General features: G+C 59.9%; 13 protein-coding genes across 13 annotated transcripts; 7 read left to right on the plus strand and 6 right to left on the minus strand.

The window, feature by feature from the left end:
- Window positions 1-268: 268 nt before the first annotated feature.
- On the minus strand, window positions 269-2,044 carry THITE_2142483 (uncharacterized protein; the record flags this gene model as incomplete). The annotated part of the gene is made up of 4 exons (XM_003650902.1): window positions 269-901; window positions 986-1,396; window positions 1,524-1,892; window positions 2,003-2,044. The coding sequence occupies 4 exons, from the start codon at window positions 2,042-2,044 to the stop codon at window positions 269-271; spliced, it is 1,455 nt and encodes a 484-aa protein (XP_003650950.1).
- Window positions 2,045-4,391: 2,347 nt separating this feature from the next.
- Window positions 4,392-6,126, plus strand: THITE_2142497 (uncharacterized protein; the record flags this gene model as incomplete). Its single annotated transcript, XM_003650903.1, has 4 exons — window positions 4,392-4,669; window positions 4,786-5,387; window positions 5,474-5,686; window positions 5,810-6,126. 4 exons carry the CDS (start codon window positions 4,392-4,394, stop codon window positions 6,124-6,126), a joined length of 1,410 nt encoding a protein of 469 aa, XP_003650951.1.
- A 267-nt stretch (window positions 6,127-6,393) lies between these two features.
- THITE_2110905 (uncharacterized protein) lies at window positions 6,394-7,690 on the plus strand. The gene has a single exon (XM_003650904.1). The coding sequence runs from the start codon at window positions 6,527-6,529 to the stop codon at window positions 7,655-7,657; it is 1,131 nt and encodes a 376-aa protein (XP_003650952.1). The 5' UTR covers window positions 6,394-6,526; the 3' UTR covers window positions 7,658-7,690.
- THITE_2110906 (uncharacterized protein) lies at window positions 7,691-8,530 on the minus strand. The gene has a single exon (XM_003650905.1). The coding sequence runs from the start codon at window positions 8,278-8,280 to the stop codon at window positions 7,723-7,725; it is 558 nt and encodes a 185-aa protein (XP_003650953.1). The 5' UTR covers window positions 8,281-8,530; the 3' UTR covers window positions 7,691-7,722.
- Window positions 8,531-9,906: 1,376 nt separating this feature from the next.
- Window positions 9,907-10,991, plus strand: THITE_2086109 (uncharacterized protein; the record flags this gene model as incomplete). The annotated part of the gene is made up of 2 exons (XM_003650906.1): window positions 9,907-10,016; window positions 10,088-10,991. The coding sequence occupies 2 exons, from the start codon at window positions 9,907-9,909 to the stop codon at window positions 10,989-10,991; spliced, it is 1,014 nt and encodes a 337-aa protein (XP_003650954.1).
- A 185-nt stretch (window positions 10,992-11,176) lies between these two features.
- Window positions 11,177-13,353, minus strand: THITE_2110908 (glycosyltransferase family 32 protein). The gene is made up of 4 exons (XM_003650907.1): window positions 12,909-13,353; window positions 12,416-12,807; window positions 11,794-12,350; window positions 11,177-11,697 (listed from the first exon to the last, which is right to left on the minus strand). Exons 1-4 carry the CDS (start codon window positions 13,105-13,107, stop codon window positions 11,523-11,525), a joined length of 1,323 nt encoding a protein of 440 aa, XP_003650955.1. The 5' UTR covers window positions 13,108-13,353; the 3' UTR covers window positions 11,177-11,522.
- Window positions 13,354-13,959: 606 nt separating this feature from the next.
- Window positions 13,960-14,455, plus strand: THITE_2086111 (uncharacterized protein; the record flags this gene model as incomplete). The annotated part of the gene is made up of 2 exons (XM_003650908.1): window positions 13,960-14,133; window positions 14,210-14,455. 2 exons carry the CDS (start codon window positions 13,960-13,962, stop codon window positions 14,453-14,455), a joined length of 420 nt encoding a protein of 139 aa, XP_003650956.1.
- A 756-nt stretch (window positions 14,456-15,211) lies between these two features.
- On the plus strand, window positions 15,212-15,899 carry THITE_2126938 (uncharacterized protein; the record flags this gene model as incomplete). Its single annotated transcript, XM_003650909.1, has 2 exons — window positions 15,212-15,647; window positions 15,871-15,899. 2 exons carry the CDS (start codon window positions 15,212-15,214, stop codon window positions 15,897-15,899), a joined length of 465 nt encoding a protein of 154 aa, XP_003650957.1.
- A 574-nt stretch (window positions 15,900-16,473) lies between these two features.
- THITE_2041205 (uncharacterized protein) lies at window positions 16,474-18,087 on the plus strand (the record flags this gene model as incomplete). Its single annotated transcript, XM_003650910.1, has 1 exon — window positions 16,474-18,087. One exon carries the CDS (start codon window positions 16,474-16,476, stop codon window positions 18,085-18,087), a length of 1,614 nt encoding a protein of 537 aa, XP_003650958.1.
- A 602-nt stretch (window positions 18,088-18,689) lies between these two features.
- Window positions 18,690-20,052, minus strand: THITE_158533 (uncharacterized protein; the record flags this gene model as incomplete). The annotated part of the gene is made up of 2 exons (XM_003650911.1): window positions 18,690-18,909; window positions 19,454-20,052. 2 exons carry the CDS (start codon window positions 20,050-20,052, stop codon window positions 18,690-18,692), a joined length of 819 nt encoding a protein of 272 aa, XP_003650959.1.
- Window positions 20,053-20,968: 916 nt separating this feature from the next.
- Window positions 20,969-22,248, minus strand: THITE_2110911 (uncharacterized protein). Its single transcript, XM_003650912.1, has one exon. The coding sequence runs from the start codon at window positions 21,846-21,848 to the stop codon at window positions 21,084-21,086; it is 765 nt and encodes a 254-aa protein (XP_003650960.1). The 5' UTR covers window positions 21,849-22,248; the 3' UTR covers window positions 20,969-21,083.
- A 568-nt stretch (window positions 22,249-22,816) lies between these two features.
- Window positions 22,817-24,649, minus strand: THITE_2041148 (uncharacterized protein; the record flags this gene model as incomplete). The annotated part of the gene is made up of 1 exon (XM_003650913.1): window positions 22,817-24,649. One exon carries the CDS (start codon window positions 24,647-24,649, stop codon window positions 22,817-22,819), a length of 1,833 nt encoding a protein of 610 aa, XP_003650961.1.
- An 801-nt stretch (window positions 24,650-25,450) lies between these two features.
- Window positions 25,451-27,694, plus strand: THITE_2126943 (uncharacterized protein; the record flags this gene model as incomplete). Its single annotated transcript, XM_003650914.1, has 7 exons — window positions 25,451-25,909; window positions 25,982-26,318; window positions 26,348-26,710; window positions 26,770-26,887; window positions 26,962-27,013; window positions 27,107-27,220; window positions 27,326-27,694. 7 exons carry the CDS (start codon window positions 25,451-25,453, stop codon window positions 27,692-27,694), a joined length of 1,812 nt encoding a protein of 603 aa, XP_003650962.1.
- Between the last annotated feature and the right edge of the window lie 28 nt (window positions 27,695-27,722).

Below are 27,722 nucleotides of genomic sequence, written 5' to 3' on the forward strand. Positions count from 1 at the left end.
CAAGCCAATCCGCCAGCGTTCTTCAACAGGCACTGAAAACAATGGTCGAAATGGCATTGATTTTCTCACGTCAGCGTGATAGCGATGTCTGAGGTGCAGAAAGTGCGATCCTCCGCCCCCCTGGCTGCTGATGACAAATATCAATCTTTCCCGTCTTCCTGGTGGCCAGTGCCAACCGATCCTTCAGCCCTCCTCGGGGAGCTCTTGTACCACTTTGGCATTGAGCTTGTGTAGCCAGGCCCAGGTAAGGCGTCTTTGACGAAGAACTTCACTTCTGCACCCAAACAACCTGGGCATTACACCACCCCTTGAGACCCTCCATCCCAGCCTCAATGCCAATGCCGCTCTGCTTGTGCCCGCCAAACCCAAGCCGCGGGTCCATCAGCAAGTGCGTGTTGACCCAGACGTTGCCCGCCTCCAGCCGGCGCGCCGTGCGCTCTGCCCTGGCCGTGTCGGCGCTCCAGACCGAGCCGCCGAGGCCGTACGGCGTCGCGTTGGCGCGCCTCACCACATCGTCCTCATCAAACCACTTGAGGAGCGGGGTGATGGGGCCAAACTGCTCCTCGGTGACGATGCGCGAGTCGTCGGGCGGGTTGTCGATGAGAGTTGGGGGAATGAAATACCCGGCGCCGGGGGCGGCCGCGGACAAGTCCGGGGGCGGGACGGCTTTCCAGCCTTGTTTGGCGATCTGTGAGTACGTATCCTGCAGCTTGGCATACTGCATGCTGTTTTGGATGGGGCCTAGGACGCTAGTCGGGTCATCGCTCTTCCCCATCTTCAGCGCTGTCTGCACATGGCCGGACAGGGCGGCCAGGAAGGCGTCGTATATGTCCTCGTGCACGTAGATCCGCTTGGCGGCCACGCACGCTTGGCCGGTGTTAACGAATGCCCACAAGGCAATCTGAAGTTGTGTTGTCAGATGGCGTTCCTTGGTAATCGGCCGATGGAGAGGGGACAGCAAATAAAAGATCCCTGGTGGATTTACCTGAGGAACCACAGCTGCAATGTCGACGTCCGGGTAGATGATCGCTGCATCATTGCCGCCGAGTTCGAGCGTGAGACGCTTCACCGTGCCAGCGCATGCCTGCATCACCTTCTTGCCCGTTGCCACGGACCCGGTGAAGCTGACCTTGTTCACGTCCGGGTGGGCGGTGAGCAGGGGGCCCAGCGACCCGTCGTCGCTCAGGACGTTGAATACACCCTTGGGAAACACCCTGGCTGCGAGCTCACCCACCTTGAGGGCGGAGTAGGGCGTATACGGGGACGGCTTCCAGACGAACGTGTTGCCCGCAAGCAGCGCCGACGAGAACTTGAGGGCGCCAATCGCGATGGGGTAGTTCCATGGCGTGATGCCGACACCCACTCCCAATGGAACATAACGGGCCGTAATGGCTTTCTAGACAAAAAGAACCAAAATTGGGTTAGTTATCTGTCTTTCGAATGTGCGTATCTCCAGCCACCCCCAACGGTGAGACAGTTCGTAAGGGAACAACGGGAGCCTCTGGCAAGTGAGAGAAACTCACCTCATCCGTCTCCTCAATCTTCTCCTCGGTCAGCCGGAGCTTGGCGGCGCCGCGAATCGCTATATCGGTGGATATCAGCTCCAAGGATGCGGCCTGTTGCGGCTTGCCGGCCTCTTCGCCAAGCAGTTTGGTGAATGCCTCCCGGTTCGCCTGGATTGCGTCGGCGAACTTGACGAGGTATTCGGCGCGTTCGTCTTGGGACAGGGCGCTCCAGGCCGGAAACGCGGCGCGGGCGGCGGCGACGGCGCGGTTGACGTCCTCCGGCGAAGAGACGGGCACGGCGGGCAGCGGCTCCTTTGTGTTGGGATTAATGCCGCGGCGCTTTTCTGCCGTGGTCGAGAGCTCGTTGTTGATTACATGGTAATAATTCTAGGGTTTACGAGCCACCAGATCGTCATCAGCGCATTTTATTCGACGGTGTGCCTTGAATTCATCGCAGGGATGGCACATCCCCAGGTTAGAGGCGGCAGAGAGCGTACCTCAAAGTCCTCGAGCTTGTAGTTCCCGGCTGCGGTGCTCATGATCTTGGGGGAAGCGGGGTGCGTGGGCCAGATGTCGAACGGCGCGTTCTTGTGTGGCGTCCGAGGTCGGAAAGGACTTAAGGCAAGAGGTGTGTGAGAAAACTGAGATCATCAAGCTAGGTAGTAGCGAGAACTAAGATGCAGAAACCCCCTACCTATATACGCAGGCCGTGGAGGCATCATTCTGTTGAGCACCGACCTCCGCATTCGAGTTCTCTTCGTCCCTTGAAGCCAGCAAGGCTTCTCCTCGCGCGAAGCATGCATGTGGTCAGGCGGGAACCGTGTAACCATTGGTGCTCCGCTGACGTGCTGCCCGAACAGGTATGCACCTAGCCCGTGAGTAAGCGCCGAAGGTGCGGCGAACAGTGAGCGCCTCTATTTGATCTCCTGTCCGTGTCCCTGTTCCATAGCACTGGGTCCCCTCGTTCACCCATGTCAGCAGCTAGCCTTTTAACGCCAGAATCATACCCGCGTGAACCTATCGGCCTCTGTGTCAAACGTTTTGCAAGACCCTTCTGGCGATAGAATGCCCTCGGCTGTGAGCTCCGCCGTTGTCGCCAGCGTGGTGATCAGACTGGTCCCTGCCACCTCAGCACCGACGGCATCGACGTTCTTCAAAACTCGGCATGCCTCGTGCAACGCAATCAGTGACGCTAAGTAGCCCGACTTGATCGCCAGGTCGAGCTCGTACGACACGCGGTCGGCCAGCATCAAATCCAGGTGCCCCGCAAGAACCTTACATAGCCGCTCGCATGCAGCGATCTGACTCGCGCAGGCTCATGCGCCGCCAGTCCTCGCCAAACGTGCCGACCGACGAGGAAGGTGGTATTCGGATGATAACCGCCTCCGGCAGTACGTCCAGTTGCGAGCCGCGTCTCAATTACAGTACCTCCGTATAGTAAGAAAAGCACCAACAGCTTCAGACACACACTGCTCCAACGCCCAACGCTATGCACAAGCTATGCATGGATCGTATGTACCCTCCATGAGACACATCCATCTACGACCAACTTGGCCCCCAAATCTGCTAGGGATCTCCCGGCCAGGCTTGGAACTACCACTTAGTGGCGCCCCCTTGGCCTGGCTAAGTGCGGCTCCGCTTCGAGGTGCGTATCGCCGACTGTTCGATGTGCGTCGCATTTACAATAGTACATTGCGTAGCTGGCCTGGGGAGATCCGGCTGCTGATCGGGCCTACTCGACTTGTTCCGTGGAAGATGCCCAATGGGATCCTTTGTTTATCACAGAATAGGCTTCCCTTCCGTAGCCCTCGGTACGGTGAACAGCAGATCTAACCTGCTCTAGATATATGTCGGGATCTATAGGCCTTCCTAAATCCCTGATGTAGGCCTAAGATTGTATGTCACAGCAGCACAACACCAGTTTGTTGCCCATACCCAATGGGATTTGGCCCCTGAACAGCCTATACCTCGGTAAGCGGGTGCTCAACATAGTCCTATCGTCCTATATATCTCGGATTGGGATGACAGCCTCTGGATGGGAACACTGGAGCCTGTTGTTCCTTGCGCTTTATTCGTTGTGTTTATCTACGGTGGGCAAACGCAACGGCTAAATATAAGTACGGGGCCCCAGGCCCATCATCCTCATTGTCGTTAAGGGAATCATGTACTGCTTTCTCTACGTTCCAGGACTGTTGAGTCAGTCCATTGACCTCCGTGTGCCCAGCGTATCAATGTCCTGTGGCACCTCTTTGCGCGTTCAGAAGCCGACGGGAGCTGGACTGGCATAACCTCCAGAGTGTTCTTGATCATCTGCTCAACTTCGATCGCTTCCATCGCCACTCGAGCAGGCCACATCTTTATCGGAGTATCGTGCGACAGGTCAAAACAATATCAAAAGCCGGTATGCGAGCTGGTTCACATCTGAGCGGACTGAGGTTTGACAGTCCAAGTCCGACCCAAGCAACGCGGCTCGCGTTCCCCAAAAGGACAGAAAATGCGCCCTCGCTCGATCAGAGATAAGCTGAGATGGACGCGGTTATATCCGGACCGAAGGTGCCAGCGACGGACCACAGCAAGAAAAATGAATGCTAGACAGACAGCAGGATACGAAGCATGCATCTGCATATGGTTCGCGCCAAACGCTGTTATCTACGTCACCTTTCGCGGCCCGCCTCGGGTGCAGCTGCAGGGCAGTTGTGGATGTAAACATGTGAGCATCACGGACGCCAGAAGCGCAAAACGCGCATGTGCCGGTTAGCAGTATATATTTACCATCATGGCCACGGAACCCTCCCGCTCTCGTCCCGGCAGGCACCGCGTTTTCCCTCGCTGTGCTCATAATTGCTCCCTCAGCTCAACTCAGAGGACCCTCAAACACATCGCAACATGAGAGACCACGTGTGGACGGACGAGCGAAACCGCGAGCAGCGTCGGTGGGTCGAGAGCCTGGACGAGGGCACAATCTGCAGCCTAGCCTCGTCCTTCCATGGCGGCGATCCATGCACAATCTTCCAGGATCGCCGACGCGGCTCGTTCAATGTCTGCTTCTTCGTCCAATTCACCCGCCCTCCCCACGACCGCTGGGTCGTCCGGCTCCCCATCGCCGGCGCCGTTCCCCAGCCCATGCTGGACGAAAAGCTGGAGATCGAGCTCGCCACAATGAGGTGAGATTCCAGGTTAATTCCCACTTCCCGTCCCGTCGCATGACGTGGCCCGCTACCCAATCCTCCGCTCCGATCCGTTCCGTGTCGTGGGCTAACCGGCGAGCGCCGCCGCCTAGATACGTCGCGGCCAAGACGACCATCCCGGTGCCGAAGGTGCACGCCTACGCGTTCTCGAACGAGAGCGCGGCGCTGGACGGCCACCCCTTCGTCATCATGGACTTCGTGGCGGGGCAGGACCTCAACCGCCTCGGGTTCGGCCGCGACGAGGTCTGGGGCGACCTCCTGGCGCCGGGGCAGCCGCAGACGCCGGCGACGAGGCGCGTCCACGAGCAGATCGCGGACGTGTACGTGCAGCTGCGGCGGCTCGAGTTCCCGCGGATCGGCGCGCTGGGCGTGCGCTCGCGGCGCGTGCCGCTGACGTCGTGCAGCCCGGACGAGATCGTCGTGTGCAACAGGCCGCTGTCGGTCGCCATGGCGGGCCAGGAGCGCAGCGGCTATGGCCCGCTGTTGGCCTTCCCGCCCCGGACGACCTTCTCCACCGCGAGCGCGTTCGTCAAGGCCCTGCTGTGGCTGGCCGACAACTACCTGGACAAGGCGCCCCACCTGGGCATGGACGTGAAGGAGCCCAAGGCCATCCTTTACGCGGCGCACCACTTCAAGTGGTACGTCCGGCAGGAGTGGCTCGACCACTCGCGCAATTTGGGTCCGTTCGTCTTGGGTAAGTTGAAGGCAGGCGCATTCTGCACGCCTCCGAGCCAAAGCGGACCGGCTAGGCTAACGTGGCTGCTCTGGCACATGTTACAGCACATGGCGATATAGATCAGGTGTTGGGCAACACGCTGTTCGACGACGACTACAACCTTGTCGGCGTGGTCGACTGGGAATGGAGCTGGGTTGTTCCGGCGCAGTTCTTGGTTCCCCCCAGCTGGCTTGCGGGCGACTCGCCAGGCAACTTGCTGTACGCGCAGGATGCCTTCAACGAGCAGTGCCGCAGGCTCCTTCAGGCCGTCAGGGAGCGTGAGCGGAAGCGGGGGCCTGCCGCCGCTATTGACGAACGAATGGGCTTCTCATTTGTCGTGGTATGTCCTTTCTCCCTCGGCTCACGTCCGCTCGCCGGCCTGCGCCACCACAGCTAACAAGAGCCCGCACGCAGGTGCCACTCGGCCATCACCCTCGCGCTGAAGTTCCCCCGTCTCACCTATTACGTGTACTGGGACTACGTTTTCAAGGCCAAGTCACCCAGGTGGAGGTCTGCGACCGAGAAGGACGTCGGACAGCGACAGTCAACCGATTTTGGTTCGCGAATCGCGGCATTCATGGCGGGCTCTCAGAAGCGATGGGACTTTCTGGCGAGAAAGATCCGCGAGCAGGTCGAGTTTTTCGAGGCCGAGAGAGTGCGCACGAAGCAGAGCGATCCGCGGCAGATTACGGACCGCCCTCATTTTTGTTTAGAGTAGCTGCGTTGCGTCGAGTATGCTGTGGATGGAGCTTGTGAGGTCTTGTAGGTTGGGCAGTGAGTCAATGCAAATGCCGAGGCAGCTTTGTTCGAGTCCAGGATCCAAAAAGCTCAAACCAGGGAAAAGCATCTCATGGGCATGGGGACAGGCAAAGGCACGGGAGCAAGTAAGCGCAAAGCCCTAACCCTTGAGCCCCACAGTGTTGATTCCTCGAAGCCCACTGGTGCTGACCAAGTTCCACCTGTTCTGGGTGGCCTGTGCCGCATCGTTCAAGCCTCTTGCTCCTCATGTCTTCCCTCAACGCCGATCGAATCAAACTTGCTGTCCCCATCTCCCACTTGAATGCAACCCACACGGCTGAGAAATGGAAACGACCTAAGGGATGGAAACGATTTAAGGGATGGAAACGACGTCAAGCAACCCAACGTCCGCCTTGCACAGACTGCAGTTGTCGCCCGAGCAGGAGTGCGAGGTCGCGGATTGGGTGACCAAAGAAATTTCCGGCGGCACCGTGGTCCGAAAAGAGCTGATCTCGTGGTTTGCCCAGCGCGTCATCCAACGCGACGGCTGCTGCGACGCGCTTCCCGCGGATTTTGTTGACGTCTTCCTCGGCCGCCACCCTGACCTGGCGAAGAGCCTGGTCGTGCCCCCCCGGCCCGTTCCGGAGAGCTCCGCAAAGCGGTCCAAAGCCGGGCGGCTGGGTGCCCTCGAGCGCATGAAAGAGATGCAGCGGCAGGAGCGCACCCGCGCGCTGTTTGGGAATTCTCCTCCCCCTCCGCGGCAGCCGGCTCCCTACCCCGAAGGTGAGATCCTGTATCATTGCGACAGCCGCTATGTGGTCCGTCATGGCGAGACCGTCACCAAGTACACGACGTACGATCACGGCATGGGCGCCAATGAACACCCTAACGAGGCCCTGGCCCTGCGCTTTGTCAAGGCCAATACCACGATTCCCGTGCCCGAGGTGATCAGCAGCGACTGGGACCGCCTTACCATGGAGTACATCGAAGGACAAACACTGCAGCAGGCATGGCCCGTCCTGTCGGCCGAGCAACGATCAAGCATCCTGGAGGAGCTCCGCGGCTACATCGCGCAACTGCGGGGCCTCAGCGGCGGGCCCATCGGCCGGCTTGACGGCCAGGGAGCTGTTCTCCCAACCATCATGCCGCGCTCGGGTGGCCCTTTCAACACGGTCGCCGAACTCCATCACTGGCTTGTGCGGCCGCATAGGCGGTTAGAGTCTCAGTCCATGTACTTCCACCAAATCACAGCCCAGCTCGGTGCGGACTACCCGGTCGTCTTCACGCATGGTGACCTTGCTGCACGCAACATACTCGTGCGAGACGGGCGGATCGTCGCCATCCTGGACTGGGAGTTCTCCGGATGGTACCCGGAGTATTGGGATTACGTGTTTGCGCTTCGCGGGATGGACAAGATCGATTGGGACACACTGGGCAGCCAGGTCCCTTCGCTCTTTGCTAAGCGCTACGATCTCGAATACATCCTTGTACAATTCATCCTCACCCTTTGACCGGCGCGGAATCGAGCAAGGGAAGAAAGAATCAAAGGAGAGCAGAACCAGCAGCTCGCAAGCTCTCAACCGAGCGTTCCGTCAAGGAGCTTGTCCAGCATCTCGTCCGTGACAGAATCGTACCACTCCTGCGTCTGGAACCCCCGATTCACCAGCTCCTGCATGCCCTCGTACAGGAAGGTCTGGCAGTTCCAATCGCTCGGCCGCTCCCCCACCGGCGTGGCCGCGAGGATGTCCACCGGCACCATCTCCTGACCGCGGGCCACCTTCACGGCCCCGGCGTGGACATGGTTGAGGTACGTTCGCGACTCGTACCATTTAACCTCTCTGTGCATTCGGTCGAGGACCCATCTGCGTTCCTCTTCCTTGTACTGCGTGTGGACGGTCTCGTGGAAGTCCGGGAGATCCGGAGAGGTGAAGTAGGCGAGGACGTGGCGCTTGTCCCATGTGTCGTAGGGGTGCCCTCGGAATATGTAGATCACCATGATGAGGGTGATGACGCCGCTGCTGCTCGCCTGGCCGGCTGTCTCGTCCACCTTGCCGCCGTTTCCTCCCGATTCGTGGCTCGAGCCTTGTACTTCAGCCTGGCTGGCGAACGCGGTAGACACGATGCTGGAGACCATTGTGGGGGATTGCGAAGTGCATGGACGGGGCGAGGCGTGATGAATGAAGCGTCTTTGGAGCAGAGATCGCGGCCCACGAGTCCGTTCTGAGGATGAGATTGAGACATGGAACGCTGTCAAGTCGCGTGGAAGGTTTGACCACTGTGCTTTGCAAGCCACTCAACGACCCCACCATGCTCTGAGGATGGCAAAGTGGACCCGCTGATCCACCAGAGTCCTGCAGTCGACCAACTACGGGAACTACTGTGCAGTAGCTTGTCGGAAGTTTCTGCGTCTCTCTCAACGGAGACTGGTTTCTGATTCGGGACTTTTTACACCAGGTTTTGGAGCCCAACATCGCCCAACTCTGCCACTTCAATCAGCCAATCCAATTCGACAACGGCCACTTTTGAACACATTGTCAATGCTCCTGAGGATCTTGATGTTTTGCGACGCTTCGCAGTATAGGTTCTGGTGCGAGTCCGCCCGTCTTCTTCCACGGTCCAGCCTGCGACTTACAGAGACCAGAGACCAGTTTGGATTGAGGTGGGAAAACGAAAGCAGCTCCCGGAAGTTGGGGGGCACCCGGGTGGGCACAGACAGGAAGTGCGTCCCAGGGAACACGGACTGCGAAGCCACTGCGGGCCAAGAACAGATTGAGCATGATTGATCAACTGAAGCTGACAGAGAAAACAGGTGGAAGATTGCCAAGTAGGCACATGGCCAAAGATAATTCCCTATCTGGCCAACTGTCAAGGATGGCTCTGCCTGAGCCAACAGCCAAGCCAAGGCATCACAGCGTTTCGAGATGGGCCGGGAAGTGCTGTACTGTGTTGTCGCGCGGCAAGGAACTAGAGGAACGGATTTAAGTGCTTTAGTTCCGGGGAAATGACGAAAAGAGTGAAAAGGAGCGCAGGAGTATAATGCAAATGGAGCCTCTTATCCCGCGCCCCTTGCGTGGTGCATAGCTTCAAGTCTCTCGTTTCAAGTCAGATGACGAAAACAACACACAGACTGGATTCACCAATAGTCCTGGAGTTCAGACACAGATGCGGACTGACGCCAGGCTGGCCCGTCATCTGCGTTCCTGCCTTGGTCCGCCGTAGCATCCATTCAGCCGTCGTATCCCATGCCCGGCTGGCTCGGCACGCAGAGCCCGGCAAGTCGCCACCATCCATCCAAAGCGCCAGACAATCTCGAAGACGGCGTCATCGGGGTGGGCTGCCTAATATATGCCAGTATGGTCTCTTGACTGCCGGGTTTTACCCCATACCCCAGAAAGGCACCACGCCCCCCGCATGACCAATGCCGTGCCTCGCGGGTTATTGCTCGCTTATTAAATAAACTTGCCGATAGAACATTCGAAGCTCACTGGCCTTGGAATCAGCGTAACATCAAGTTCTCAATTTATCTCGGCGCCCACGTTTCGGTACTTGGTTGCCGAGCCAGCAGACCAGCTGCCCTGGGTTGTGAAAAAGCATAAGTCTCCGTCGCCGCCGAAATGGGGACTTGGCGCTGTGGAAGCGACCATATCTCTCTCTTGTGTCGTCTGGACCCTAACCAATCCTGCTGTTGTTGTTATCGTTGTTTGTCACTCTCCCCAAATAGCAACCCATCATCAAACTCGTTGCACATCGACTTCAAACGATGCAGTGGACCGCAGCACTGCTGGCGGCCGCGGCCCTGGCGCCCGGCGTCAACTCGGCAGCCACTCTGCGCTTCTCGTGCGCTCAGCTCGTCGTTGACCGGCTAGATCCGTGAGTAGACACAACCATGGTGCGGCGTGGCCGGCGCCGACATGTGCTTACGCCTTCCGGCTCTCCGACAGTCTCGTCAACCCCGGCATGATACCCTCGCCCCATCTGCACCAGGTCGTCGGCGGAAACGCTTTCAACGTGACTATGGACCATGAGCTGCACGACCAGGCTACGACGGCGACGTGCACCAGCTGCATGCCGACCGAGGACTTCTCCAACTACTGGACCGCCGTGCTCTTCTTCCGGGCCCGCAACGGCACCTACAAGCGCGTCAACACCATGGGCAACGGGCTCGGCTACACGGCCTCCAACGGCGGGCAGACGGTCTACTACCTGTCGAGCGGCAAGGTGACGGCCTTCCGTCCGGGCTTCCGCATGACGGTGGGCAACCCGGCGTTCCGGACGGAGGCGCAGGCGAGGCAGAACCCGTCGCTGCAGTTCACCTGCCTGGACAGCCCCATGACGCGCACGGGGTACCGCTACGACTTCCCGACGACGCCGTGCAAGGCCGGCATCATGGTGACGGTGCGCTTCCCGACCTGCTGGGACGGCAAGAACGTGGACAGCCCGGACCACCAGTCGCACGTGGCGTACCCGAACGGCAACAGCTGCCCGGCGTCGCACCCGGTGGCGATCCCGCAGGTGTTCTACGAGACCTACTGGGACACGCGCCCGTTCAACGACCAGTCGCTCTGGCCCGAGGACGGCTCGCAGCCGTTCGTCTGGTCCTTCGGCGACCCCACCGGCTACGGCAACCACGGCGACTACATGTTCGGCTGGAAGGGCGACGCCCTCCAGCGCGCCATGGACGCCAACTGCCAGAGCGACCTCTTCAGCGACAACGTCAACTGCCCCACCCTCAAGCTGCAGTCCATCCCCGACACCAACAAGTGCACCCTGCCCCGCCGCGTCCACGAGGACATCGACGGCTGGCTGAAGGAGCTGCCGGGCGCGTCCATGCAGAACATGTCGTGAGGGGGGTGTTGAAGGGGTGGTGGTTGAAGGTGTCGTTAGGGGTTCGGGGGACGACTTTCGGCTAGATGTTCATTTCTCGGGGTGCTACCAACTTTTGTATTGAAATCCGTAGTCGAAGCATGAGCATTCAAGTTAACAAGTCCTTGGGTCCTTGAATGCCCGCTTACCTACCGGATGGAAAACAGCCAACATATGCGTACTTTCCGCACTAGCTTCGCCTCCTTTCTAGCGCCGTCGGATTGCCACACCACTAAGAAGCACGCTCAAAGCGGCCGAATGGCCTGCTTGATAGTCGTCGGGAGGGCGGGCTAGGCTTGGCCAACAACCCAATAAATATTGTTGCCTTGTTAGGATCAGCCAAGGCCATTCGTGGCCAGCATAACCCAGTGCTTCCGTTATCAGATACTAAAACTGTATTCAAAGAGTCACACTTCCAAAGTATATACCGACGTCTGCGCCGCTTTTGTGACGTAAGACCAATATAAACTCCCGAAAACAAACGCCCAAGCTTCATACACACGAAAGCACCCCTCACCCCGGGACCTTCGACCAGTCCCTGCAAAGCCCAAACACTGTGCGGCAGAACTTGCCCAGCTCGACCTTCAAGTCGAAACGACGCCATGACCCTTGGGCGCTGTGAGCGAGACGCGCATCGGGGTCCCCAATAGGCTTCGAGCCCATGTTGCCATATTTGCCTCTCCCAGGGCTGCGAGTGCAATGCGAGTCAGCGAGGACGTTCCGGGCGAAGAGGGGACAAGACAGTCTCGGGCAACAAAAAAAAGAAGAAAAAAAAATGGCACACCTGAATGCAGTAATAGGAAGCACCAGGACGTCGGAGACGAGCTTCGCCCTCCCGCCGTCCGTCAGGCCCGTGACGGCCTCCCAGCGAAAGTCAAGCTCGTCTTTCAGCCAGGACATGGTCGACAGCGTGATGGCGGCGGGGCCGGTCAGGGTGAGCGGGTCGAGGCGCGACATCTGGGCGCGCAAGGCCGCCGGATAGTTGGCGGGGGACTGCCGCTGCACCTTCTCCTTGACGGCGCGGACCTGGGCGGTGAGGTCGTCCATGAAGCGCGACAGCACCGGGTGCTTCGGGGCCGAGGCCAGGGCCCACTGGGTCAGCTGGACGGGGTACTCGTAGCCCATGCGCCAGTACGAGTCCGAGGCCGGGTCGGTGTCGGCCTCGAGGCCCAGCACGAGGTTGACGGGGCGGTCCTGCTGGGGATCGGCGTCCGGGTGTGCCTTGGACGGCAGGGGGTAGCCGTACGTCTTGCCGGTTTGGTCGTCGGTCCATTGGGCGATGTCGGATGGGCGAATCCACGTCGACGGCGGCTGGAGAGGCACGGTATCCATATCGCCGTACTGTCACGGGGTGAGTCTTGGGTTTCATCTACGGGAGAGGGGCAAATATGATAAATGGCACTTACTATGCCACCAAACAACTTGCACACCAGGATTCGGAAAATATCGGTCTGCTCAACGGGGGAGAACAGAGAGAGCGACTGATTGTAGAAGTCGGGCTCGTACTCGCGGAACAGGGCCGCAAGTCCGTCGTTGTCCCAGAGGAAGTAGGCCATGGGACCGTGCTGCGACGAGGTCGCGTAGGCAAGCCACTGCTCAACATAAGAGACCACGTCGAGATTCAGGGTGTCCAGCTTCGCCCTGATCCACGTCTGGTGCACCAGCAGCGGCACGTTGGAAAAGCGGATTTGCTTTGCCGGATCGGCCATGGCGACGCGAGAAGCCAGCCGCACGGCGTCTAGGATGTTGCTCGGCGGGTCCTCATCATCGCCGATCCATTCAGGCGGAATGTACCAAGCTGCACTCCGTTCAATTGTCGCATCGGGCGTTGTCAGCGATCTCAACTTAAAATTCGCTCTGAGCAGCTGGTCTCGTGCTCAGACAAGAGGCCCCACTCACCACCTTGCTTCCCGTGGAATGTCTGGATGTGCCGCCATGCCAGCGGGAATCGGCGCTCGAATTCTTTGTCTCCGAGCGTCGACGGTTCTCTGAAATGCACAGAGGCAAATAATGTCCACGAGACGATGAGGAAAAGTCCCGCAGCGGCGAAGAAGGCCGGGGAGCGCAAGCTCAAGCCCCTGAAGGTTGGGCGACGCATTTCGGCGGGCAGCGGCTGCGGCAGCAGCGAAGCAACCTCGCCCCTCGGCGCGCCGTCGCGAGCGGCACGTCGAGCGATCCCAGGATCCCAATTCGACTGCGCTGGGCTTGCGATCAGACAACAAGACGACAAGGAAGCGCAATGGACCGGTAAACTCCAATGGACCGTCGAGCGAACCCCCCAGGGGCAAAAATGGATCTACGGACAGAAGAAGCGGATCTGGGGCAGTAGTGGCGCAGGCACGCGACGTTGGCACTAAAACGCAAGCTCCCGAAACGGCCAGTTACACTTGACTTCCCAAAAGTTGGGCACTCCGTCAGGGGCTTTGCAGTCTCAGCTGCTCAGCCACGGCAGCCCAGCCAATCAGCGTGCCGAGTGGAAGCGAGGAAGAATCCGCAGCCCCACAATACCAACGCAAGTCCGCATACACCCCACAAGATAGAAGCACGGGCCATAACTGCGGGATCTCCTTTTTGTTTGCCTCCCGATGTTCATGTTTGGAAAGCAGCACGAGCCCCCGAGCCACAACAGATTTTTTCTCTTTCAGGTGGAACTACTGCAAGTGATTGCAGCTGTAATGTAGTGCTGGCGACAATCGAGAGCCCCGCCATAACATGCGCATTAGCAGCAGGTACACCATACACTTGCGGTGGTCCAGATGCCGGATTGGCCCCCAATAGCGAAATTTCAGATAGTACGCAATAAACCAAAGGAAAATGACCCTGCGATGACGTAGGTAAGTAGCTGATGATTTTTGAACAACAACACAGTATTCCATACAGTGCCATTCTCATCATGTGCCAACTGCATGTCTTCCTGTCTAAACCTCAACAAAAACAAAAAACCACAATCATGAAGCCGGTCCCGAGGCATATGGCAGCCGCGATGCGGCGAGCGACCACTCTCAAGAGCACCCACCTGTATCCTCTCATCCCCTCCATAATGCAATCACCATTTCCACACCTGTTCTCCACCACCACTACCATCACCAACTCGACGCCGGCCGCGCAGAGCCAGCCCTCCATAGTAGAGGCAGGTCTACTCTCCTGACACAAACCCATGCTAGCTTCTCCCGTCGTGCTCATGATTCACACTGGCCCAGAATTCGCGAGGAAAGCGTCTCGACGACGCCACGCACAACCTGAAACAGCCACCAGCGGCAGCCGCCAAAGCAGTTGCATCAGGTCGCGACGAGACGAGCAAGACACAGGCGCAGCTTGACGAGGAGCTGCGCCAGAAGCTGGAGGGCATCTCGGGCGAGGGCGGAGCGGCTGGGGTCGAGTACGAGGACGGTCGGCCGGTGGCGATGAAACGGGCCGTGAGGGAGAACATGTTTCGGTACATATGATTGTTCGGTCTTGGGTTGGGTTGGGGGCAGATTTGGTGTCGACTTCAAGTCTTACTCTGCATACGTGTCGGTTGTGAACCTGCCTGCTAGAAGCTCAGGTGAGTTGCGTGCTCTATTTCAAGGTTATCATCCGAATCTCCGATGTAAGCTACAGTAACGGTTAAGCCCTCATTTCATGCAAACCGATGCCCCAAATCTGCTTGTTTGGATGCGGTGCCCCTCCAAGCGTGATATACCCTCTGCCTTTCATGCCCCTTGTGCAATGTTGTGTGGTCAAAGTACACTCTCCTTGTCCTTGTAGGTTGTGATTCTCAGCCTGTGGCTGTTCGGTTCACTCATATACTGATGCAGAAACGGTCCTCTAGAGCAGCCCAGGGACAGCTGTGCCGGAACCCTGCCCGCGAACAGCCAACACAGACTCTTGACCCGCGACCGCCGTAATATCGGTATTCGGCCGGTACTCAGCGCTGATCAGCTCTGTTTGCAGAATTACAACCGGTTTAATCTGGTACAAATCAGTCGGTCGTGGTCGAGCAGTCGACTTGTGTACTAGGGCGGCTTCCTATAAGTACCTGGGCACCTGAACCTTGAATACCACCACGGGGTAGCCATCCTCCCTTGCTTGGAGAAGTCAATCCTCAAACCAGCCAACACACTCGGCAGGACCTGATCACCAACAACATCTTGGTCACATCAGTACACCAACTTCAAGCGATCAACCCTGGTCTTCCCGCCCACCAACACCAAGCGGTCACCATGGCAGCATCTGTCGCCGCCCTTATCCCGCGCCTCTCGTTTCCCGAGGGCGAAGAAATCAACCTGGCGGGACTGCGTTGCGAAATCCTCGTTGCGGTCCCCCTGAAACTCTTCACACACCTGAACATCGTGCAGGACGGCTCCACCGTCGAGGAGCTCTCGACCACGCTCAAGCCCGCAGTCACCGCCCTCTACTGCAATTTCTTTGTGATGGTGACCATCATCACGGGAACAGAGTGGAAGACCAGCCGAACGCCGGATGTCTTCATCATGACGGACCGTGCCACAGGCACTCCCGTCGAGGTCTGCTTCCCGCTGGTCCCTGCGGACCCGACGGGGATGGACAACACGAGGTATCTTATGATCAACTGCGCTGAGACCCCTTCGGGAGAAGACCTGCATTGCCAGGCGACGTTTAAGGCGAAGGAGGGAGGCAGTCAGTGAACACCGTCTAGTTGATGGAGCATTGGCAACGCCGGCTCTATTGACTCTCAGGGGGGAAAATGGAAGAAGGAATGATGGACGCCGGAAAGAATTGATGGCGTGGAAGAGTTGATGGCCTATCAGCAATGCAGGCCATGTCTGTTTTAGCTTTGCACGCATTACTCACCTACATATTTACCTATCAAGACTGTTAACCTAGGTACCTACTTACCTAGTTGCCTATCAAGACTGCCTGAGACTCTAAGTTGTCCATGTGATTGACTGAGGGCTAACATGTAACTGACCCCTTAATTACCGAAGCAGACCGTTGCTTAGTAGTAGTAAATGATTGACTCGTTGGACTTCACGAACACAACCACGTCCCGCTTTCCACCGTTTCTTCGCGGTTGTTCTAGACTGTCAACGTGACCTCCCCGGTAAGCACCAGTTGGGAAGCTCCAGAAGGATGGATCCCGCATGATGCAACCTCGGGCGGCACTAGATTGCTGTCACTGCGACGCCATCCTCTCAATCCCAGGCTTCCGGTGCAGTCTCTTGGCGCCTGGCCCAATTGGAGCCGTGCCCGCATCTTGGACGATGTTGGGAAAGACAGCGCAGATATGTCGGCTCTTGGGCTTCGTTACATCGGCGAGGGCTTGTTCCCGGGATTGGATTGCCCGTTCCCACTCCAGCTATGGAGGGACGCTTTGTGGTCTGTTGCCTAGGTCTCGATACTATTAAACTAAGTAGTTCCTCAATGTTCGTGTGCGAGTCAATCTGAGATCAAACCCCTAGTAACGTCCCATTAAAGAGCGGTTTTGCTCGACCACCCCCAGATCATGCTTTCCAGGCCATTGTTGCTTGCTCTGACGCTCTGCACAGGCGTCCTGGCAAGCTCATCTTTTGATATATCCACCAATCCGCTCAGAGTCAAGACGATCACCGGCGTCTTCACCGGCGTCGTCGACCCCGCGTTTCCCGATGTCCGTCAGTTTCGCAGCATCCCCTACGCTGAACCGCCCCTGGGCAAGCGGCGGTGGTTACCTCCCCTGCCGGTTTCCCCGTCGCTCCGGCATTCGTACTCCCACCGCTTCCCACCGCCATGCCCGCAGTACCTGACAAAGAACCTGACGACATGGAACTCCAACATCACCGACTTCTCCATCCGCGTAGCCGGACAGAGCTTCACGGCCGGCGCCATGGCCCAGACCTCCTCCGAGGACTGCCTCTACCTGGCCATCTGGACGCCCATGAACGCCACCGCCAACTCCAGCCTCCCCGTCGCCTTCTTCCTCCCTGGCGGCTCCTTCATCAGCGGCGGCGTCGACGTGCCCTACCAGCAGCCCGCGCCCTGGGTGCAGCGCACGCAGCGGCACATCTTCGTCGCGGCCAACTACCGCGTCAACATTGCCGGCTTCCCCTGGGCGGCGGGGCTCGAGGAGCAGAACCTGGGCATCCTCGACCAGCGCGCCGCGCTCGAGTGGGTCTACGCCAACATCGCCTCCTTCGGCGGCGACCCGTCCCGCATCACCCTCTGGGGCCAGTCGGCCGGCGGCGTGGCCGCGGACATGCTCGCATTCGCGTACCCGGACAACCCGCTCGCGGCGGCGCTCTTCCTCCAGTCGGGCACCGCCATGGTCAACATCAGCTACCCGGACCCCACGCACAGCAACTTCACCTTCGTCGCGCGCCACCTCGGCTGCGACTTCCCGGACGACCCGCAGGCCGAGCTGGCCTGCATGCGGCAGGTGCCGATGTCGCTGATCCAGAACTTCATCGGGCAGTACAGCGACAACGGCACGAGCAGCAGCACCACCGGGCCGCCACTGGGCCCGTTCAAGCCGCTGCCGGACGAGAAAACAGTCTTCTTCAACTACACGGCGCGGGCGGCGGCGGGGCAGCTAGCACGCGTGCCGGCGCTGGTGAGCACGACGGCGAACGAGCAGGCATCGCTGACGCGGTACCCGGCGGGCAACGTGACGGCGGGGCCGTGGCAGCCGCGCGTGGACGGCGAGACGGTCGCCATCTTCGCGTGCCTCGCCAGCAACACGACGCGCGCGCGCGCCCGCCTCGGCCTGCCCACCTACCGCTACCAGTACGCGGGCAACTTCAGCAGCGTCACGCCGCTGCCCTGGATGGGCGCCTACCACGCCAGCGACGTGCCCATGCTGTTTGGCACCTACGCGACGCTGGGCGACACGGCGGAGGTGACGGCATTCCAGCGGGAGGTGGCCGAGGCGATGCAGGATTATGTGCTGGCGTTTATGGAGGATCCCAAGAATGGGTTGAGGAAGAAGGGGTGGTTGCCATGGGGGGAGACGCAGGGGAGCGAGGTGAAGGATGGGAGGAATATGCTGCGGTTTGCGAGCGGAGGGGTGGTGGCGAGGAATGTGAGCGCGGACGAGGTTGACGATGCTTGCATCCTGGGCAGCCCGTACAATTCGAGTCCGTAATGGATGGGCCGTCGAAGTAGGGCTCCACGGATGGGTGTGGACACAGACGCTCGCTAGCCAGGGTTGGGGGAAGCTCATATTGTCGGGGCGGCGTTGCTGAGCGAGAAGCGGCGTCTCCGAATACCTAATTAGGTACGCGAGGACCCTGTTCTGTTCCGGGCATGTAAGCTTGTGAAGTCTTCGTCCCCGGGAGCTGCCAATGAGAATAATGTGGGATTGCTCTTGGAAGTCACACTCCCCTCACCTTTGTTCTTCCGCTGTTCTCATGCCTCGGCCGGCCGAGGCCCATTATCACTAAGCTCTAACTTAGGCAGGTCTCCCACATGGCTTCCCAGCCTCCCGTTCGACCCTTCTTGCGCAGTCTACCCGTTTACCTCGCCGCCCCTGAGCTTCCGTACCGCCGCGCCCAGTCCTCACCGCTTCCTGGTCCTTGACCACTGCTCAGCAATAAACCCGCCCAGCGCATCCCCAAATTCCTCCAGATCACTTCTCCTGCGCCCTCCGCCGGCCCCACCTCCTCCCCTCCTCTCATCATCCCTATATCTACGACCTCCCGGTCCCGACTCCTATCCCTCTCCCACCCACAATCTCATCCCCTATCCTCACCTCTCCTCGAAAGCATCGGACCCCTCCCCACGGCTCATCCCCACGGACCCCGACCCCGACCCCTCCCCACGCCCTTTCGAGTCGAAAACATCCCCCACCGCCGCCCCCAGTGCCGCGGCCGCCAACTCGCGCCCCCTTCGCCCTCCTCCACCCCCCAGGCTCACATATATATCCCTAACCCTGACGGTCCCCCCCTTTTCTATGCCGCCCGCACTCCTGTGAAAAGGTAGTTATGCTTTGCCCGGCTCTCTGGCTCTCTAGGTGCTCTCGATGGTGCTCGCAACGGCTGAATCGCTCAGAAACGCAATGAAATCGAGTGTGGTCAATTTCGTTTTTGCCTGACTACCTAAGCAACTGGCTACGCAGTAATCCATCGCCAGCGCCCTGCCTATTGTGTAGATTGCCAGCGCCCTCCCACATCGCCTGTGGCACTTGCTAGGGCAGTCGGTTGGCTCGGTTAGTGTCGTTGTGATGCGATGCGTCTCTATTTTGTATGACTGGCTCCGTTTGCATTGCCAAGCCCAGAAGAGGGGAAAAAAACAGGGCTCTTGGTGGTGGCTGTGGTGGCTCGATGCATAGGTGGCTGGGAGGCATCTTGGCGAGGGACGGGACGGATGCGGTCTTGGCAAATATTGTCAAATACAAGGCAATTTAAACAACTCAAGGCCAGGGCCAGATTCGATTGCCCAGAGGGCCGAATGGCGCTGAATTGCGTTGAAATGGATGGAATCGAGTTGGCTGGATTTGAGGTGTTGCGAACAATGGGCCGTTGGGGTACATGTTGTCTTGGCGGCTGTGTTGGCGGTACGCCAATCGATCCCATGGGGGAGAATGGTCGCGCGTCGGCCGGGACGAGGTCGGGTGCCGGCTGCGGGGGCGGCGGCCATGGTGTCGCTCACGGCCGCGGTCGCGGTCGCGCGGCGGTGGGGACGGGGTCGGGTGCCGGCTGCGGGGGCGGCGGTCATGGTGTCGCTCACGGCCGCGGTCGTGGTCGCGCGGCGGCGGGGACGGGGTCGGGTGCCGGCTGCGGGGGCGGCGGTCATGGTGTCGCTCACGGCCGCGGTCGTGGTTGCGGGAGCGGGAGCGGGGTGGTGAGGGGGAGAACCGCCTCCGTGGTGTTGGTGGCGGCGGTGGATGACCCCGGGCGCGCGGTTCTGGGACCGGTTGGCGCCGGGGCGGGGGAGGGGTTGGGGCGGGCGGTGGCGGCGAAGGGTAGCGGCTCCGTGCTGCGCTGTCCCGCCTGCGCCGGGGACGGCTTGGGGCGCGCGGTGGCGGTGGCGGCGTAGGTGCTGGCGGTGGAGGGCTGTAGCCGTCGTCCCAGTTCATGATGCGGCCGAACAGGCCCTTGTTGCTGGGCATGGTCGCGATGTTCAGTGGTGTGTCTGTCGCTGTGATGCTTTTGTGGGAAAGGTATCAAGTCGAGGCTACATTCCGGAGATTCGCAGCGGCATGCCGCTTCACGTTGATTTATACCTTATATAGGCAGGTAATGGTTTGCAGTTGGATGCCCTGAAGGCCACTTGATCCCCTGGCTCAAAGCACAAGCGTAGGCATCGCGAAGCTGATCCCAACGATCGGTCATCGCGCTGTGTTCGTGGCAGGTTGCTAGCCCAGTTGCTGTGGATTGCGTAACCGTTTATTTGACAAACTGGGCGGGCAGGAGACAGGTCGGGGAAGGCATGGGATGAAGTGACCATTGTCCGCAAAAAGCCTTCCAAGGACCGTAAAGATCGCGCCAGGCATGTGCGCAGCAGCACAGGACAGGACACAGAAGCCTCCCAAAAGACACCGCCTCGGTAAGGTAGTTCATTCACCTCGCAGTTTCAAGGGCAATCCGCCTGGTGCAGCCCGCCACGCTGTGCAATCACGACATTGTCTCACTCTGGAGCGTCGTGGACCTGGCTGTTGTGGATGGTCGGTGACAATCGGGTAGAGCAAGCGGCCACCAAAGAAAAGCTCCTTGAAGGTGCCCCGCTAATCGCACCGGACGCTACCAGCCACAATGACCGCGCCCTTGTTGGTTGTGCACAGCGTGTAGTTAACCTGCGGCGTCAGGTGGTGTTCAGACACCCGCGAGGTGCGAGTCAACGGTGTTGCTTGTCAGGGCCACCCCAACAAATGAGCTGGAAAGCATGCCAAATTGAAGAAGAAGAATGTTGACAACGCCTAATTATGTACAAGCCTTTGAAGCCAGCCCAGGTTTATCAACAATGTACACTGGCCAACCCCCCGAGAATGGTGCAACAAAATCGCCAACAAGCGCGCCGAAACATCCAGGCAACCAAGACACCAACCAGCCGCCGCCCTCGTGTGCGCAGCCATTTCGATATACACAACACCCAGCAGCCAAAAGTTCCAAAGCGCCAGCAGACCGAAGACCAGACGCCACCTTAGTCGGTCACGCGGATGTAGCGGTACGGCTTGGCGGTGAAGCTGCCGTCCTTCCATCCGACGGGGCGCTTGTAGGCGACGCAGCCGTAGGCGGTGCCGCGGCACTCGAGCGTGTTGTACTCCTTGTGGGCGCTGTCGGCCCACGAGTGGAAGAGGGTGACGTGGCCGGAGGCGCCGGCGGTGCCGGGGCCGAGGGTGCCGACGACGTCGCCCGGCTTGAGCTCGGACCACTTGATGGGCTTGACAATGTCCGTGAGCGTGACGGTGCTGTAGCCCGGCGCGTTGGCGTGCAGCGCCATCGACACGAAGCCCGAGCAGTCGGTGCGGTACTTGCGCCCCTGCGGGTCCGGGTACGTCTTGGACATCGAGTACGGCACGTGCCGCGAGATCCAGTACTCGCCGCGCGAGATGATCTCGGCCCGGCTGATCTTGCCGTTGTACGACGAGGTGCCGCCGCCGCCGCCGGAGCTGCCGCCTGAGCTGCCGCCGCACTGGCCCGTCACCATGTTGGTGGTGCCCGTCTTGACGTAGTAGTCGGCCACGTAGCAGCCGTCCGACGTCTTGTCCCAGAGCGTGTCGCCGTTGATGGACTCGCCGTGGGTCTGGCAGGTGATCTTGACGTCGACGCCCTTGGCATACGACTTGACGACCTTGTAGCTGGTGCCTGGGCCGGTGCGGCAGTTGACGCCGTCACCCTTGATGGGGTAGGCGGCGACGGTCGAGATGGCCGCGGCCAGGCACAGAGCCAGGCTGGTGAGCTGCATGATGGAGGAGCTGACAGCTGAGTCGGTAGCAAGCTTGTGAGAGTTGATTCGGTGAAATTAGGACTTAGGTGGGAAGGCGAAGGCTTGCTTTGATCTGCTTGGTGAGGATGTTGGGGTTGGATCTGGACAAGCATCCACGGGGAACTTGAGATATCTTATACTCGAAGTCGTCATGGTTCTTCACGCGCACCAAGGCCGATCTTGATCCTTGCTTTGGCACGTCTCGCTCAACATGGTGATCTTCTCCACTGCTGACCTGAGTGGAGTTTGAGCTTGCCAGCGCGCTCAGCGTTGCATCCCAATGCTGAAAATAGAGGAGGCGTTCTGGCCCATCTCGCCATTATCCTGCAAGCCCCTCGACAACTGAGAGGGAGTTTATCCGCTTACTGGCGATGCGCATCATGCCTTGGCTCTGGCCGGTGACATTCTGGGAAGCTCCCACGGCGGTCCCCGGAGCTTGGCGACGGCAGTTAGGTTGCACAGCCGCACTCGCGCATCGACCAATGACAACTAGGGACTCTTGGGCCCTGGTTTGTGCCCCCCGAAATAGAAATGGAGAGGCGAACAGTCTTAAAAATACACTGTAAGACGGCCCAACCCGGGGCTTTCTGACGCCGGCCAATGCAACTGTCAAATCTCCGAGCCAGAACGAGAAGGGCAGGTGCAGCAACTGTCCGAGGCCAACCCAACGGCATTGACGGGCACATTTCTTTTGTGTCTGTGGAAACTGGGAAGTCTGGGATCGACAGCTCATCAGTCGTGAGGTTTGTCCGACGGGCATGCCGAGGCAGTTCTGCTCGACTCCTTGCCAAGTTGGTGGCGACATCCATGGCATCGACAAGGCATCCTCCTCCCCTGGAACTACTATGCGAGGATAACGAGCGAGACGACAAAAGGTTCTGCACTAGTGAAGATGTTGACAGAATTGCTAGGTGTCTTGGTGTGGTTCCTCGTCTGAGTAGGCAAAATCACACAGCCGCTAATTGCTCGCCGATCGCTGCAACCGCGTCCGGCACATCCTCCACGAGGCCCACCTTCAACACCTTGACCGGGTTGACGCAGATGCTCGGGTACGATCTTCGCTCAAGGCTGACCGTCACTCTCGTCTCTGGTCCGTCGGACTTGTCCGACCCCTTGGCGCGATCCCAGTAGCGGACGGTGTACGCCGTCGCCCCGGTGCCGTGGGCCGTTTGGTTCTCCTCGAGCTTGCCCGCGACAATGTTGCGGATCAGATTGAATGCCTGCGATGAGTCTTCGAACTTGACAAGATCCAGCTGCGACTCTAGCAACGTCAGTGCGATCGGGTCAACGTGGTCCAGCATGACGACCAGGACGGTCGGTGATCCCACGCTCCATTGGAAGCAGCCAACCAGCAGGTTCAGATACACCGGCGGACTCGAGCTGTTGTCGCCCCTGGGCAGCTCAATCCTGGAGATCCACACACACCAGCCCCACGACGTCTTGTTGCAGCTGAAGAATGCGCGGTCCTGCGCGTCCCAGTGGCTCCGCGGCTTGATCCCGCGGCTCCACGCCCGAAGCGTCCCCCAGTCGATGCGGATCGCCGAAAACCGGTTCCCGAGCACGGGATCGTCGCCCTTGTGGAACGGATACCGACGCGGAAGCCTAGTAGCGAGAGTGATCGTTTCGAGCGACAGGCGCGTGTACGCTTTGGACGCCTGGGTGTCCAGCTTGAGCGCCATGCTGGGCTTGTACCTCGCATACAGCCCCCCGGCGATCTTGCGCAGGCAGATTCCGACGCGGCGGTTGCCCACACTGCAACGCACGTCCAGCACCAGCCAACGCCCCTGAAGAAGGCTCGCATCAGTCTGCACGCCCCTGGTGATGACGGCGAAGTTGGCATACACCGAATCACCCTGCGCCGCCTCGATGCTGCTGCACCAGGCGAACTGGCGCGGCGACTCGGCCAGCATCGGCGCGTACATCGGACTCGGGTTCCGGTCGTCCGTCCAGGCGAAGATGCTCAGGTCCGCCGTCGACTGCACGATCGCCGCCTGCAGCCGCTCGAACGCCTTCAGCCCCTCGCCGTAGATGAGCGACATGTTCACGTCGAATATCCCCAGCAGGCAGTACGCCAGGTCCTCCACGCGCGTGGTCTCGCGCCGCGCCGCCCACGACATCCGCCGGGCCACAGCGTAGTCGCCCAGCTCGGCGTCCCCGCGCAGCAGCGCCTCGGGAATCCCCGTGATCCTGCTCAGCAGCCCGGCCAGGCCCGCCTTGCTCCCCCTGTAGTTCCAGCTCTTGTCGAAAAACAGGACCTCCCGCGGCGCGAGCAGCTCCTGCAGCGTCCAACCGCGCGTGAACCAGCGGCAGGCGGGCAGCGCGCGCGCGAGCTCGTCGGCGGCCGCCTCGCTGCCGCCGCCGGCGCTTGCACCTCCTGCGCCCGCGGCGAACGCGGACGGCTCCAGGTCGGACAGGAAGACGTAGCACACCGCCGCGTCGCGGTACCACGCGTACATGGAGTTGATGGCCTCGGTCAGCTCGGCGCTGCTGCGCTTGTCGATGCAGCACGTGTCGACCCAGGCGTAGGCGAGCCCGTCGCGCGTGCGCGCCAGCGCGCAGGTCTGCTGGACCTTGCGGAAGCCGGCCCGCGCTTGGAGAGACATGGCGGCAGCGGTGCCGGGGCCGGCGCTCGCGCCGTGCTGCAGCTGCTGCAGCGTCACTTCTTCGTCGGCCCAGGTGTGCGAGAGGATGGCGTAGGGCGGGATCTGCGCGCCGACGAATTCCCGCATGGCCGGGACCGGGGAGGAGGCGGAAGTGGGGGTGGTCTCGAGGAGGCGCATCGTGGGGGGCGTTGCGAGAGGAACTATTGGAGGTTTGGGAGTGTCGCTTGAATCACGGACGAAGCTGAAAATAGGCTGCTCTACGTGGTGAGGAGGTAGACGCGTGACGGTTCACTACCGGAGGGCAGTCGACTACCTTGGAAAAGTTAAGAAAGACTGCCTGCCCGCCCTGCCCCCTCTCCTCCCCGCTGACGGCGGCTTGGCAGATGAAACTCAGCTGCCTGGAGCCTCGCTGCAGCCCTCGGAGCCTCAAATCCTCCTGAAATTCCGCCCCCACAAGGCTGCGCAGACGACTTGGCGATGCAACGCCACCTCCCCGGTGCCCTATCAAGCACACGTGGCCGCCTACCACACATAAGGCGGCCAACTTGGTCCGGCCATCGCTTCACAGTAGCCTTCCTTGTTGATGTTCGTCCAGCGATGTAGGACGTCGCGGATTGAGACAAGGGGTCCGCTGTCGGCCTCTTGTCCTTTGACTCCATGTGGGTGGAACAAAGCGTTGGACCGCCAGTCGACGCTCTGCCTCTGTCCGAATCCGTGCTCCTCAAAGAGACTCTAACAGCATTGTCCCATTGAGTTTCGGAATTGCTTCGCCCTGACCTGGCGTTTGGGTCTTTGTCTCAACTGTCACTGAGTACTAGCAACCCACTGGCAGCGCGTAGATACATTTGCAATGGCACTCTGCTGATGTTCACACCGACGGATGCTCGTTCCAACGAAGCCCCCGGCCAGAACCGTGAGTTAATCTTCGTGCTCTCCCAGCCCCTATTCATTTCCACTCACCCGCCACCTACCCTCAACATGAGCGCTACCAATCTCCCGTTCTTGCGGTTTCAACAGGAGACTACATACAATTTCCGAATTTTCCGGGAGGAAGGGCGTTTTCCCCACCCTACCACCGCACAGGCGCGTCGGGGAACTGTGAGATTCCCCAAGCGAGGCCAGTTCCCGGGCCTGAGGGCGAGATGGCGCAGACGGCGTCATCGCCTCGACAAATACCTCCCCCACCCTAACGAACCCAGCATTGGATGCGACGAGAACAGGGACGAAGCGAAGCGGGCGCGTAAGCGTCTGCAGCGGTTGCTTAGGCCTCACCACCTCCGCTTGCGGGAAACGCTTGGCTGGGGCGGCAACGGCATTGCCGGTCTGTACTACCATACCCGGCAGGACCGCACGCGCGAATATTTCGTCGCCAAGTACAGCATCAGACCCGACCCCTCTTATACCGAGGCATTGATGCAGGAGAAGGACCAACTAGAGGTGCGTGTTACCAATCAGGATGGCTCGCTCGGGCCTTGTTCATGCTGACCGAGCGTGGGATGGCATAACTAGATTTATCAAGGCGCTCTTCACATCGTTCAGCTTAAGGAGCCCTCGTTCCCCCTAAGCCCACCGCCGTGTCCGGACACGGATGTTTCGGATGGTGACGAGGAGGAGTCAGACAGCGATAAAAAGTCCGCCAGCCGGGAGAAATCTGATAGCCAAAAGAACCCCGAGAAAAAGGGACCGCCGCCCGCCGCCCCGGGTGCTCCCGCCCAGCCACCACCTCCAAATGACGTCTTGTTCCTCGAATATCTCGGCCGCGGCAACCTCCACAAGCTCATCCTGGCGGTGAATCGTAACCAAAGCTCCTTCCCAAACCGAGTGCTGTGGCTGATCTTTCAATGTCGTGAGTGTCTCAATACCCATTCCGCCCAGCGTGGATCTCTGCTCACAACCCGGCGGCTGGAGTGATCCAAATGTGCATTGCCCTCGAGTACCCGCCTGGCTTAGACATGGGTCTCGACCCACCCATGGATATCGATGGGACGGTGAACGGAGAATATGTCAGCGAACGCATCTTCGACAACGTAGTACCGGAAGCCGACAACGAGGCAGGAGGATCAGAGGGCCATGACGCAGATGATAGTGCAGACGACGACTCGGAGGCCGACAACGAGGCAGAAGCATTAGAGGATCATGGCGCAGATAATAGTGCAGGCGGCGGCTCGGGTGCCGGGAGCCAGCCCGAGCCATTCCCTGGCATGGGCATGGTCCATTTCGACATTGACCCACTGAACAGTTGAGTAGCATATCGGGACTTTTTGGAATGGGGACAGCCGCTCACTCGTCCTCGGCAGTCTTTGTGGGTAACCTGAACACCGGCCCGGCTCACGACCGCCACGCTCTGGTGCCCGTCTTGAAGCTGGGCGACTTTGGGAGTGCTCATGAAATCGATGACCAAGTTCTCAGTGATGAGTATGGCGAACCTGAAAACGAGCTTTTGTTTCTCCCAGTAGCAGGGCTTTCGAACACTAATGTCCCTACTCTAGGGAGAAAATATGGAAGTTACGACGAGCCGGAAAAGTCCAGTACAAAACGCCGGTAAGTACCTTAGACCTCGTGCTTCGACGACGAATCCCGTGCTCTGCGAGGGCTTTTCACTGTCCTGGGCTAGCTGACACCGCCACTCCCCAGGAGCAATTCACTGAAGAATGGGATTGGATGATTGGTCGTTTTGATGAAGCGTCACTGGTCCGGAAAACAGCGGGCAAGTATGGCTGGCACACCAACCTGTACCAGCTCGCCTTGGTAAGTCCCGGGCGGCAGCGGTCACGCACCCTCCCCCAACCTTCAGGTACTCACCCCCATCACCAACCGACCAACACCGCTAACCTCCCTCATCCCCCAAACCAGGTAATGGCATGCCTGATAACACTGCGCTACCCGCTAAACCCGCCGCGGGCGGACCCGATCACGATCCGGGACCCGGCCGACCCGAGGCGCGAGATCGAGGTGATGTCGTACGGCGCGTACCTGCTGGGGCGGCGGTTCGCGCACGTGGACGCGAAGCTGCGCCGGCTGGTGGCGCAGTGCCTGTGCGACGAGCCGGCGCACCGCCCGCGCCTGGCCACGCTGCAGGCCGCCGTCGCGCGCGAGCTGCATCCCTCCCGCGTGTGGGAAGGCAGGGACGCCGACGCCGAGGTCGACCAGTGGGTGCGGGGTAATATTGCGGCGCCGGCGGCGGGGCCGCCGCAGCCGAGGCATTGGGTTGATCGGAATTGATGGGTGATAGGTGGTTCGAAAAGGTTTG

This window comes from Thermothielavioides terrestris, chromosome 1, assembly GCF_000226115.1.
Source record: "Thermothielavioides terrestris NRRL 8126 chromosome 1, complete sequence".
In the NCBI taxonomy this organism is placed as follows: domain Eukaryota; kingdom Fungi; phylum Ascomycota; class Sordariomycetes; order Sordariales; family Chaetomiaceae; genus Thermothielavioides; species Thermothielavioides terrestris.

Bases quoted from the DNA above. Each gene is read 5' to 3' on its own strand.
- THITE_2110905 (XM_003650904.1), top strand. From the start codon at position 6,527: ATGGAAACGACGTCAAGCAACCCAACGTCCGCCTTGCACAGACTGCAG.
- THITE_2110906 (XM_003650905.1), bottom strand. From the start codon at position 8,280: ATGGTCTCCAGCATCGTGTCTACCGCGTTCGCCAGCCAGGCTGAAGTA.
- THITE_2110908 (XM_003650907.1), bottom strand. From the start codon at position 13,107: ATGCGTCGCCCAACCTTCAGGGGCTTGAGCTTGCGCTCCCCGGCCTTC. The intron at 12,351-12,415 runs GTAAGTGCCATT...ACCCCGTGACAG, and splicing joins GCAAGTTGTTTGGTGGCATA to TACGGCGATATGGATACCGT. The intron at 11,698-11,793 runs GTGTGCCATTTT...TTGCACTCGCAG, and splicing joins CTTCCTATTACTGCATTCAG to CCCTGGGAGAGGCAAATATG.
- THITE_2110911 (XM_003650912.1), bottom strand. From the start codon at position 21,848: ATGCAGCTCACCAGCCTGGCTCTGTGCCTGGCCGCGGCCATCTCGACC.